The 13,026-nt window shown below is 52.7% G+C and overlaps 1 protein-coding gene across 1 annotated transcript in view; it reads right to left on the reverse strand.

Moving 5' to 3' along the window:
• Positions 1 to 13,026, reverse strand: part of LOC132415813 (ATP-binding cassette sub-family C member 12-like) — a 58,875-nt gene that overhangs the window by 17,871 nt on the left and 27,978 nt on the right. Inside the window, 10 exon segments of the mRNA XM_059998920.1 lie at positions 933 to 1,159; positions 1,839 to 2,038; positions 3,966 to 4,061; positions 4,754 to 4,864; positions 7,658 to 7,714; positions 7,812 to 7,887; positions 7,997 to 8,060; positions 8,062 to 8,123; positions 11,527 to 11,564; positions 11,567 to 11,729. Coding sequence (XP_059854903.1) covers positions 933 to 1,159; positions 1,839 to 2,038; positions 3,966 to 4,061; positions 4,754 to 4,864; positions 7,658 to 7,714; positions 7,812 to 7,887; positions 7,997 to 8,060; positions 8,062 to 8,123; positions 11,527 to 11,564; positions 11,567 to 11,729 — 1,094 coding nt within the window.

Here is a 13,026-nt window from a genome sequence, read left to right on the forward strand (position 1 = left end):
AGTGTGATGTTCCTGCTTACAGGTGGACGTGGGTCTACGATTTGTGGGCTGAATCCTTGCAATCTGGGCACCCTCTTCAAGACCCTCCGTGTCCAGACCAGGGCTGGGCACATTTAGGAACGTGATAAACCTTTCGTTGAGTTTTATAGAAACTCAAAGTTTGTATAATATTGTGTCCCATTTCTAATTTACAAGACACTTATTGATCCTCTGAGAACCCTTGCAGAACAGGCGAGGCGCATGTTTCGATGATTACCATTTTAGAGATAAGGAGACTGAGGCCTGCAGCGTTCCTCTGACGTCTCCAAGGTCCTCCAGCTAGTTTGGCAGCAGAGCTGGGAGCCTGTTGCAAATTTCAACTGATTTCCAATCCTTAGCCCTCACGCAATACCCAGCAGGCTGCCTGCTGAGAACTCCAGCTCGCCCAGGGCGAGGCAGGGCCTGAGGAGCTGGGTTTCCTGGAAAGCTGGGACCGATGCTGCCCTCCTGCTTTCCCCCAGGGTGGGGGAAGGTGGGCACGGGGACCCCTCAGTGCCAAGCAGCCAAGGCCTTTCTCTCACCACATCAGTGGCCAGGTGGGGCTGTTTCTCAAAGCTCGGAGAGACTGGTCTCCTCTATCCTCCAGCAGCAGGAATGGCGAAGCCCAGCGGTTAAGAACATAACAGCAGGTAGACAGCAACCACGGTCGCTCATTTCCTGGCCTGGGACCGGTGACTTAATCTCCCAGCCATATCCACCCCTCAGCGTTGCTCTGAGGCTCAAATGCCAGATGTATGCCGAGCACTTAGCACATCACCAAAAATCAACGTGCTCCACCATTCAGAGAAGACAGCAAGGACTCAGTACCACCGGATACTACCGGGTCACTGCACAGGGTTAACCAAATATGCATAGGTTTCGTGTGCTCCTCTTTAAATCATGCACTGACCTACCGTAAAAGAATGAAGAAGCCTACAGCCAGGCCGGCCAGGACTAAAAGGACAGCAGGAAACACAGCAGCCAGTATCACGAGGATAAACGGCACCATGAAAAACCGCTGCAGAAAGTTCTCGGCATGAAAAAGCAGCCTCACATCCAGCTCGTTCGTGTCCTCGGAGAAACGGTTCATTAGCCAGCCGGAGGGAGTCCTGTCAAAGAGACTCATCGGGCTCTCCAGGATCTGTGGGCGACGATGGAGGGTCAGGGGCTAGGTGCCTGTTTGGTGACCTCCACCCCTGCCCCGTCCGGCGCTCCCTGGGGCTGGGATCGCGAGCCAGGCCTGAGGTTTTTTCTGGGGGCCAACACAATGTGCCAGGCCGTCCTGGGAAAGCGAGAATGCGGCCCTTTCTCGCCACCACCGTGGATGAGAGTGACCGTGGAGGGGTTCAGCCTCCTTGGAGGAGGGAGGGATTTTTTGCCCAGGGCAATAAAAGGCCAAGTTCCCCTGTGTGTGTGTGGCGGGGTGGGATGGGGGGCACACCTGTGTGCTCCGGCCAGGGCCCTCCATGGCAACAGCGGAATGAAGAGGGGGCCTGATGTCCTCAGGAGCAGGAGATGCCCTCTGGGCCTGCACGTGTCTGCTCCAGGGCAGTGTCCCAGGGAGACCTTCGTGACCACTCACACCTTCACCCCCAGCCCTGCCTGGGCCCATGACACACCCACAGCTCCCTGAAGTTTGCCTTTGCAGTTGATAAGTAGATACTGGGAGACTCTTCCCAGACTCGACTATAAGCTCCGTGAGCAGTGTCCACCCCAGAGCTGAGCACAGTGTCTGGCACATCGCAGGTGATCAATAAACCCCACTGACTGATGTACCGATGCACATGCAGCCCCTGGGGTGGAAGATGGGGAGCCTGTACCTTGTCAAACACTCGGTCGTGCAGTGAGAAGGATGCCATCAGCGTGGTCTTGGTGAAAGTGAAGCCTTGGCTGATACCAAACACCAGCACGGACACCATGCTCCCTGCGTACGCCCACTGGTACACCCTCGGCCCGGTGTCTGCCTGCACCAGGCCCACCTCGCACGTGCTTATGATGCCGTGAGGCCCACACGTCATCTTGGGAGGAAAACAAGAGGCACCAGGAATTGATCAACTGTCAAAAGAATGGGAATTTTTCAGAGAATCTTTCCAGGGAGAAGAAGCTAAAAAGGAGTGCATAATGGTTAAGAATGAGTCAGGTGGCAAAATCAAGTCAGCTCCCTGTGGGGACTCCTGAGCTTCGCATGGTCCTCCTGCTGGGCCGCTGGGCCCCCAAGGGCCCCTGGCTGACGAGGCTCAGCACAGTCAGGGAGAAAAGCAGAGCAGACAAACCAGACTTGTACAGGGCAGTCATCTCAGAAACCAACTGCACCTCAGGAGACCAGAGGTGATGCTGGGCCAGGAAAATCACAGAAGCAACAATATCTGGGTCCCATATGCTGGCCGAGCCACACTCAGGCAGCCCAGACAGGCCAGGGAATCAGAGACCTGGTGGCAGAAACCACCAGGCCTTCAGGGAGACTCAGGAGCTTCTCTGTGTGATGGGCCAGCGCCCCCCCAGGGCCCTCTGCCTTTCCTTTTCTCAGGGTGCACCTAGGAGGGTGCTGGTCCATGCCCTGGAGTCGGCGGTGGGAGGAGGGAGCCTGATGAACCAAGGGCTCTGGGAGGATTCAAGGAGACCACACTTGGCTCCATCTTGCACGAGGAGAACACGTGTTTTTGCCTGCATTTCTGGAGGGAGGCCATCTCCTCCTCCTGAAAAACTGGCAGTTTTGCTTTTCTCTGAGCCATGTGCTAAAAGTCAAGACTGCCTTTGGGGAGCGAACAAGCATCTTTCTTCTAAATGCCATTTTGCTTCTTACAGCAATAGCGGAAACGTAAACCAGAGGCTGATGGATGAACATCCGTAAAAACAAAAGCATCCCTGGGGAGCCAACTGACCAAAGGACCATCTTGAAGAGGAGGTTTCGCTGCGCTGTGGGCTATGCCCACAGTGTCTGGTGGTGGCGCCAATGCGTGGGTCAGCCGTCATTGCTGCTGCCCAATTAGAATGGCACTGGCCTACTGGGGAGGCACCACGTGTAGGGAGAGGCTCCGCTCTGACTCACCCCTTGGGTTCTCCAAGGAAAGGGCTCTTCATGAGCAAGCAGGGATCTGGGGGGCATTCCAGAGATGGCTCTCTTTTTGCACAGAGAAGGCCACCCCTTGGCTTCTCCCCTTGGGACTGGTCTCAGGAAGCTATGCCAAACTCCAGGAGGGCAATTGCATCCTCTCCCCTGCGCATGTCTTCCCAGGACCTCCTCCCTTTGGTTGTCATAGCAACAGAACTGTACCAAAATGTAATCTTGGAGGATGGGCAGGCAACCCCACAGCATTTCCTGGGGCTCCAGGAAAGCTTTGAAACCATAGGCCAAAATCTGGGAGAGTTTCCAGCAAGCTTGAGGGAGAGCAGATTTATCCGTCCTTCCCAGGAGGGGCTTGGCCTAGATGAGAGCTTGGGTGGCAGAGAGAGGCCCCCCAATGGCCCTACAGCACATCCAGGGACCCCGTCTGACTTTTGAATGTCTTATTCCTGTAGGGGAGCAGAGCCAGGTAGAACTCTCTAACACCAGACAGTGTCCATGACAAGATGCCAATTTCTCTTCAGAGGCAAGAAGACAGAAATCTGTGTTAGGCTTCCCGAGCCCTTCCCAGACACTCCTCAGAGGTGCCTTACAACAGAGGTCGCAGAACTGACCCTATCCTGCATGTGCACAGCTCCAGCCACGCTGCATTGGCCTGGCACAAGCTTTTCAGCCAATCCTTTAACATTTGAACGTGGCACATACAAATTTGGATGCCCTGCTTGTCTTGAAAAATCAAAGGGGATTTCAGGAGTTGAGTTGTGTAGTGTAAGCAGCTGACCTCAGCCTCGTGGAGAGGGCTGTGGAAGGCTCATTGTATGGTGTTCAGACTCTCCATTAGCAACTGACTCAGCATTTCCCAAAGCCAAAAGGGAACTCAGCGGTGAGCCCTTGTTTAACCAGACACCCAGCCACACGTCGCTGAAGATGGAGCTGCCGATCATCACGAGGAAGAGAGACCACGGAGAGAGGAAGTACCCTGCAGGGGCGGATAGAGGGCCAGGGGTTACAGAGGCCAGGGGGCTGTCGGGGACTCCTCTTCCTTGGGTCCAACCCTGGTGGGAAAATCAAAGCCTGTAGGAAAATGGCCTCTACCCCGGGAACCACTTTCTAGGCTGATGTGACAAGTCTGAGTGTTAGGTCCCTGAACCCCCAATGGGAACATCTGTTCCACCTGGTTGGAACATGGGTCCAAATTGTCAACATATTAAAAAAAAAAACACACACCGCTATTCACTTTAATAGATATGACTCAGTATTTTAAAACAAACAAAATCCCAGTCTTGCTGAGGGGAGACAAGGAATGAAACGCTCAGGGATGTTTTGCTCATGGAGATGACTCTTGCACTGAAGGCAGGCAGCGAGTGGGCGGCTGCTGTCCTCAGCGATTAGAGAGCGAGGTTACACAAGAACCACGGCTGGGTCACGCTGCTGCTCACTCAGTTTCAATAAAGAGAGTCTGGCAGCTTTAATGGAGATAAAGGATGATTCCATTTAAAAGGCTGTTTTATCAGACTTTAGATTTTTAGGAGGAAAGAATAAAAGCACTGATAAATGACCCTAGCATAAAGAGAGTCATTGTTAAAGAAACCATAAAACATGAACCCAACAGTTTAAGAAAGAATTTTTTAATGCAAATTAAATCAAGAAACCCGTTGTTTTCTACTGAACCTCCAGAAGCCTTAATGTACGTGTCATAAGTTTTCCAGGTCACGGTTCCTCCCCGGGGGGACTCAGTCTGGATGAGCTGGTGCAGAGGAACGGTGGGGACAAACACAAGTCCTGCAGCGCTCCCGGCAGGGCAGGCCCCCTCCCGCCCACTCCCGACCACCACTAGGGCCAACTGCCATCCTTTCTTCCACTAGCCCTATGCTTTGAAATTTCCAACATACTTTTGCTCATTTTGTTTTATTTGGTCCTCATTACAGCCCTGTGAGGCAGGTGATTTTCAGTGTTTTGAGAAATATATTTATTAAGCACCTACTACGTGCTCAGCCCTGGGGAGACAGGGGTTGTCTTGATCTAGTTCTGCAGAAGCAGATCCTAAGAAGAGGATGTGAATGCATGCAGTTTACTCCAGAGCTAAAGGGTACAGGGAAAGGAAGGCAACAATAAAAGGTGTCTCATCAAGGCAGCAGCACCCGTGGGCGATGGGAGCTTAACCCAGCACAGAGAAATCTCAGGCTGGGACAGAACTACAACTCAGAGGTCTTTCTCGTGATCAGCGGGATCTGGGATGTTTCTACACAAACTCCCATTGGCTGTTGGGTGAGGGCTCTCCCCAGGGGCTAATTCCCCAGCACTTCTACCTTGACCTGCAGCTGGCAGCTACGAGAGAGCCCCAGGCAAAGGGATGCAGGTATGGCAGCTGGGTGTTGGGTTGTGTGCGCAGAAGTGCTAAGGGCACCCACACCATCTACTACAGGGCCAACAAGAAGGCATCTACCATGGAGCTCACACCATGAGAAGAAACCTGGGGCATCCTCCCAGGTGGATTCCTGATTCCCTCCACGTGGCTGTCCCAAGTCCTCTCCGTTTCCCAAAGGGTGAGGGCAAAGGACTGTCAAGCTCTCCTTGAAACAGCTTTCAGAGGTGCAGGGAGGCTGCCTAAGAGCTCCCAGAAGCCAGGGTTGAATGCACGTCTCTTCCCTCTCCTACACAGAGGAGCATGAAAATGTCCACTCCAAAGCAGCATGCTGTAGTTATACCTGGCTCTTGTAAACAGAGATAAATAGAGCCAGACAAGGGGGCCCCCCTTCGCAGGGCTCTCTGCATCCTGTGCTGGCAAGGAAAACTGTCCCATCTCAAAGGCGCCTCCACGAATAGAGCTGCCATTATCCTCTCTGCCTGGGAACCCTCGCGCTTCTTTGAAATGTTCAGCCTGACTTTCACTCATTGTGTCTCCCTCTGGGGCTGCAGCATGAGGGGGTCACCTCGATGGGTCGGCAGAGCCTAACGAATGGCACCCTAGAGCGTAAAAGGAACTGTCAGATCCCCTTGCAGCCCCCGCCCAGTCAGCCGTGCTGCTGATGCTCTGCTCACCTTCGCTGCCCTTGGAAAATGCCCTCGTGCCAGCCCAGTGGGCTGTCACCTTCAACCCTTCCCTTCCTATAGCTCTCAGAGCATTTAATTTCACACTTCCCCTTTCCTCTCCAGAGAAGGGGCATGAGGAGGAGAAGAGGGGCAGGATTTACTCTCCCCACAGGACCCCAAATCCTGAGCAGCCTGGAGCTTCCCTGGGAAAGCGTGGAAGAGACTACAGGCCCCCCCACTTCAGCCTTGGCCGCCTCCAGAGTGATAAAAATACATTGTCTTTCCAAATGGGCACGCATTTGTCACAAGCACCATTAATGGTGCCAACTTTCATCGATAAGAAGACTCACATTTTTTCCCTGCATTTTAGCATCTCTGAAATCAGGATGTGTCCCATTCGGTAGTATGCCACATCATCTAATTGGCAGAGACTTTTCTTAGTGCTACATAAGATGATGGTCCTCTCAAAATGGATGGCATCTTAAATCTGATCAAATATGCTAAGGGTTTTTTTCAGCTACACATTTCTGAGGGACCTTGCTGTGGGCACTTTGAGCTAGGGGTATTTTGATCTCCGCCCTCTCAGTGCCCAGTGAGGGGCAGGGCACAGAGTAGGTGCTCAACAAATGTTGACTGGATAAAGGGATGGAAGGCAACAGAGTCTAAGGAGGAGAGACAGCTCTCCAAGTTTATCTCCCACATCTCTCCTCTCTGCCTTCCTGGAATTGCCTGATGCCCTCGAGCCCAAGTCCTCCCCTTTCCCCTCCTCGTCACCAGAGTGTCCCTGGCAAACTCCTACATATGCTTAAAGGACCAGCCCAAAGTTCACCTCCTCTGTGAAGCCCTCCCTGACTTCTCACTCCCACCCCAGCTCCCCATTACTCTTATCACAGTTTCCCATGATTATCCTCTTGCAGGTGGCTCCCACCAGACCAAAAGATTCCGAGGACAGGGGCATATTTTCTTCCTCTCTCCAGCCTAGCTTAGTGCCTGGCACATAGTAGAACGTTGAGTCCTTTTGTGGAAAGAATGAATAAACTTATCCCACCTCAGTCTCTTCACGGTTGCACAATTCTTTCTCAATGCTCCCCAAAAAGACTGGGAAACATCTCCTGTGTGCACTTTTGCGTGTAATTAATCTCTGTGCATTGCTTTGATCTTTCCAACTAATCATCATCATCATCATAACAACAACCACTGAGGGTTACTATATGCTGGCACTGTGTTATTCATTCTATGTACAGTTTCTAATGTGATCTTTGCAAGAACCTATGAAGTTGGTACTCTTATTTCCCCCATTTTATGGATTAAGGAACTAAGGTTCCGAGTGGCCAAGTACCTTGCTTCAAAGTCATAAAACTAGTAAGTGGTTGAGCCAGAATTTGGACTCAGGCAGTTGAGCCCCAAGGCTCACACTATAGTAAACCACATAATTCTAGCTGCCCCAAAGGACATACAGTGTGCCTACACTCCTCTGTCCCAAATGGTAGGTGCTCAACAAATAGTTAAGAGTATGTAACTGAGGGAATGAAAGGTAAATACCTTTTATGTCTACAAACTCTGATTCTGTTTCAGGTTCTTTTCCATCATGTTTCTCATCTCTGGAGCCAAAACTAGGGTGAGAAATAAGGAGAGATCTGTGTCCACTCGTGAGCCATGGGTGATAAGAGAGGCGTGATTGGAACTCTGATTGTACCAGTTTCTTCATCTCTCTCAGCAGGGCTCTCCTTAAGGGCTTCCACCACTGCTGCATCCTAAATGTGCTCAGGATCCTGGAGACAAAATGAAATTCCTCTGAAAATGAAATGAAAGAACTTCTCCAGGCCAGAAATCATGAGGGAAGGCACCCAATCTTTTGCACCCAAGGCCGAAGAGTTTTACCTTGAATTTCAACCCTCAGAGGTTGTGAATCAGTTTTGCATAGAGTCCTCTCTCCTCCATTAACTGTTCCCTTTTCACAGATCTCTCCATCTTCCAACAAGATGACTTCGTCACGACACTCCAGGAACTGCAGAGATATTAAAGCAATCTGCAACGAGCTTCTGCCTTGGAAGAGAGAGAAGAGAGCCGTGCCAGACTCCCATTCAGCAGCGTCCCAGGCTCATCTGGTCCAGGGGTTCTCAACCTTGGCACCACCGACATTGAGGGCCATATAATTCTTTGTTGGGGGGTGGGGTGGGGTGGGGACTGACCTGTGCATTGTGGGATATTTAGCAGCCTCCCTGGCTTCTACCCACCAGATGTCAGGAGCACCTCCTCCCCAAGGTGTGACAAGCAAAAGCGTTTCCAGACATTTCCCAGTGCCGGCTAGGAGGCAAAATGGCCCCCAGTTGAGAAGCACTGATTTAGTGCCCACAGGTCTCACGAGTATAAAAGAGGCCTTTGGTTGCCACTGTGAAGCATACTGAGCCTTCCTTTGTTATTGCTTCCTACGTGAGCTGCTGTGCTGAGAAATCTCATCATGGAGACTTGAGAGTATGAAATTGACAAAGTCCCTGCAGCCAAGGTTTGGTGGAGAGGGGAAATATGACCTCAGAGATGGCTTCCCTCTGTTGTAACATTACAAGCCCACCTCATCATCCTCATCTAGGCTACAGGTGATGTAGCCTACCGTGCAGTCTCCAGCCTCCAGGCCACACTACCTGGCCTGAGGAGTTTACACCAGCTTTATCTGTACAATAAAAATATAGCCGCATTTCATGAGAGCATCCTACATTTTGCCCAAAGCACTTCTGTTTTTCTAATTTGAGTTCCCTTCATTTCCATATCATGCCTGAAATCAAAGAGTTGCTAAGAGGAGTTTCCTTTCATTTTGGAATGAGACCAAGCTCTCCCCATAGGATCAGCCCATCTAGGGGCAGGAAGACCCTCTTAGAGGTGGACAAGATGCTGTGAGATCTAAGATGGTTCGGCCAAAACATGGCCTTGAAATACAGGTCTTTCCCCTGTGCTTTGGGGTTCACCCAAGGTCAAATCTACCTTTGATGCTCTCGATTGAAACCCTGAAAGAAGTAGCTGCATTTGGTCATTGTGCATCTGATGGGGTTTGGGGGGAAGAGGGTGGTGCCCCAAAGGCCAAATGACAGCAATTTCGCTTGGCTTTGGACAGCTCTAGCCTTTCTGCGTCCTTTGTACTAACTGCCCTGTCCACTTTCCCAGACAGCCCAAGGAGGGACAGTCTGGCTTTTAATGTCCAGTTGAGACACTTTCCGACAGAGCCACTTTCCTGAAAATCACCTCTCACCTTTGCACAGCATCTTCTAACTTTCAAAGGCCGATCTCGTCTCCTATCTCTCAGTCTCCCACAACCCAGTGAAGAAAGCAGGCAGCATTATCATCAGCCCACTTCTCAGATGTGGAAGCTGAGGCACAGATGTAAGGGCACACATTCCAGCCCCTGAAGTTCCTGGTGCAGCCCCTCTGGCCAGCAAGCTCCCAGTTCTCTCCAGTGAGACTAGGTGTGATCTGAGCAGCTTTGTTCTGCAGACTCACGAAATCTGGCCCTGGGTTGGATTTCAGTGGCAGGCCAGCGGCCTCATTTCATTTGTTTCCTCAAGTAATAGAAGGGCAATCGTCCAGCCTGAGCACTGGGAAGCATACAGATTGCCTGCGGGCCCCAGAGTAAAAGCAGCCCGAGAAATGTTCTGGAAAAGCCCACAGGCTCCAGGTCCGGGCTCTGAGCGCCTCCTCCCCAACAATTGATGGCCAGACTGAGACTCCAGTGCCATCTGGTGGCTACCTGTATTTTTCAACACACAAAAAGTAAGATGAAATGACCTTGGTGAAAAATAGAGTCTCTGAGGCCTCCTGGGTTCTTGCCTGAGTTCATACCGCTGGTGAGTGAGGTTCAGAGACTGGGCCAGGGCCAAGGTCACATTCTCCCCCCTTGAGGACTCCTGCAAAGACAGCTCTGACCCACATCCGTCAGGTGCCGGGAGTCTCCCTGTGCACCCCCAGGACTCCAGGAGGACAGCCCTCCCTGCTACACATGGTCTCCAGGGACTGGACCCTTGCACTGCAGAGCTGTGGTCACCATATTTAGCACCCTAGATGGGCGAGAGCCCGTTCCCAGTCACCTCATGGGGGCCCAGAAGAAATCCAACCTTCTCCTCACCCTGGTCCCTGCCCAGCAGAGGAACGAGGAGGTCTTGTCTGCACCAGCCCAGCTGGATGCTTCCTGGAGGTGACAGATGCCACTCAGAGGAAACCTGAGCAATCCCCACACGCAAAATTCAGATGCTTGGAGCTTATTCTGAGGTCTCTAGCTCTCAGCAAACAGAGGTAGAGGCTGGGGGCAAAGCCACAGGTATAGGAAGGCCTGGTTTTCCTGGGTCTTGAAGAAACTTTTTCCTCTTTGGCCAGCCCTTCTGGCCACTGACAGAGGAGGCTAAAGATGCGGGCTACAGCATCCTGTAGGCATGGCAACTTCATTTGCTGCCAGCTCCCATCCCAGCTTGACTTACCTTTGCAAAGGCTGAGAGTCCTGCCTCTTACCCCTAGTTTAACGTTTCCCCACAGGTGGCGGGAGAGTCAGAAGACAGGACTTCTGCTGCCTCTGTTCCAATTGACCTCTCATTACAGGCCAGTCCTGTGGGCTCTCTCCTCCTGCAGGGGACGCACACGCATGCGCGTGCACACGCATGTGCACGCACACGTACACACACACACAGAGCACATCTCTGGGGAGTCACTGTAGGACAGGGGTAACCTGGCTTATCTCAGGGTAGAGAGGGGTCCTGGATTCCCACCAGGCATCCAGAACGCTTTACATGGGGCTGACACTGTAAGAACTGTCCCCACCCTGCCGAATTCCCAAAGTCATTCAGGGTATTCAGTCAGTCCCTTTCCTGGGCAATATTCATGTTCCTAAGCCTGAGAGCGTGGCTCTGGGCAGGGAGAAGCTTCTTGCCTTAGTTCTGAAGTCCTCGTCTCCAGCCTTTTTCCCCTGGGGAGTGATGCCAGGGGTAGCTGGGCCTCTCATCAAGGGATCTGTCATCCCCTGCCACCTCAGGCCTGCCCAGCCCTTGCGGGAGGAAAGGTTGGTCTAAATGTTCCTACCCGACTTCCCATCTCCCCACCATCAGTGGTCCAGAGCTGGAGAAGGTGCCCCATGTCCACCCCATAGGTAGGGGTCAGTGGTCCAGAGCTGGAGAATCTCCCTCTGATGGAGGAAAGGTCTTGGCCCCACTGAGCCCAAAGGTAGGGCAACGGAAGCCATGCACAGAGAGGAGCAGGCAGGGCCAGGTGCGAGCCAGGATGGCCGGGGACGGTCACGGTGTCTCCTGTGCACCTCTCCCCTTCCCTGACCTGGTCCAGGTGAGGACAACAGGTTTAGGCAGAAGAAGAGACTCTGTGAGCATCAAGTGCCGCACCCGTTTCATGACCTCATGGGTCCTGCTGGTCCCAGTCACCTGCAGCTGGTGGGTCACCAGGACGACGGTCTTCCCCTGAGCACCTTCTCAATGCACTCCTCAAAGATGTGCTTCCCCACGTGGGCGTCCACGGCCGACAGCAGGTCATCCAGCAGGTAGATCTCATGGTTCAAGTAGACGGCTCAGGCCAGGCTGATCCTCTGCCTCTGCCCCCCAGAGAGGTTGAGGCCCTGCTCCCCGATCTGCAGACAAGGGCAATGCTACTTACTTACTGTCCACCACCAGACTCCATTCCCCACCCTGCAGTCCTTGGGGACCAGGAACTTCCTGAAGCTTCTCTAGATTCTTCTGCAGACTGCTCATCACCCCTTTACAGGAACCCCCTGGCCACACCAGTTACCCTGGAAAGCTCCACTTCTGCAGGAAGCCTGGTGGGCAGTGGCAAACAGGGAAAAGTTCCTTCCAGTGTTGAGTGAGGGGTACCTGGCTCACAACAGCCCCATCCCAGTGCAATCCTGTAGGGAGGGGCTCCATCTTGACCACTAACACCAAAGGGCATTGTTGAGCAGGAAGCTCTGGGCAAGTGGACAAGGGAACAGGAAGGAAAACTGTCTGGGAGAAGAGGGACAAGGGGTCTCTCTTTGTTTACCTGTGGATCAATTCCCCACCCCCACTAGGCAAGTCTAAGCTCCATGAAGATAACAGACATGTCAGCCTTTTGCGTCATTACATCCCTAAGGCCTGGCACCACACCACACAAAGTGAGCCTCCAGGAGTTCAGCCAGCTGTTGTGCTGAGCACTGGGGCTGGACACATGAAGTGGGACCAGAAAATTCCCCTGTCTACTGGGAACTAGCATCTTAGCGGTGTGGGGGGGGGGCGGGGGCAGTTGCTAGTTATACACATAATAATGGCATAAAGAAGAATTTAACAAGTGCCAACTGAGAAGCATAAACTAAGTACTTTGGGGCAAATTACTTTAGACTCTGGGTCTGGGGAAAGTCTTCCTCAAGGGTGTGGATTTGGGGAGGGAACTTGAAGGGTGGCAACTGGCAGAAGCAGAGGTCTAGAGCCTGGAAGGTGAGCACACACCTAGGCAGGCAGGTAGGGGTGGGTGGAAGCAAACGCTGGCAGGAAGGCCAGGGATGCAGTGGCTGTGACGGCCATTTCTTTGATGCAGGTACACGGAGGTACCAGCAGAGAATGACAATGTGCTCTGAACTGGGCTTTCTTCAGGATGCCTCATTCTTTGGGCTCCTGGGCAGAGTGGGAAGACTGTGCAGAGGGTACACTGGGATGGGAAGACAGAAGGTGGCCCAGTGACTCCCCTGGGTCACCTGAGTTGGCAGGCTCAGCCCAGGACCCAGCCAGCCCTTTAAACAAAACCCCGGGGGGCAATGTTTGGAGATGACCCTTATACTCCTGGGCGGGGAGGGCCAGTGAGGCAGGAAGGGGCCCTTGGGCCTCCAGCCACAATGCTGTACCCTTGACCTCTGTCTTAGGATGACAGAGCTGGCCCAGGAGGTGAGGAAGCACCTT

This window comes from Delphinus delphis, chromosome 20 (genome assembly GCF_949987515.2).
Source record: "Delphinus delphis chromosome 20, mDelDel1.2, whole genome shotgun sequence".
Taxonomy (NCBI): domain Eukaryota; kingdom Metazoa; phylum Chordata; class Mammalia; order Artiodactyla; family Delphinidae; genus Delphinus; species Delphinus delphis.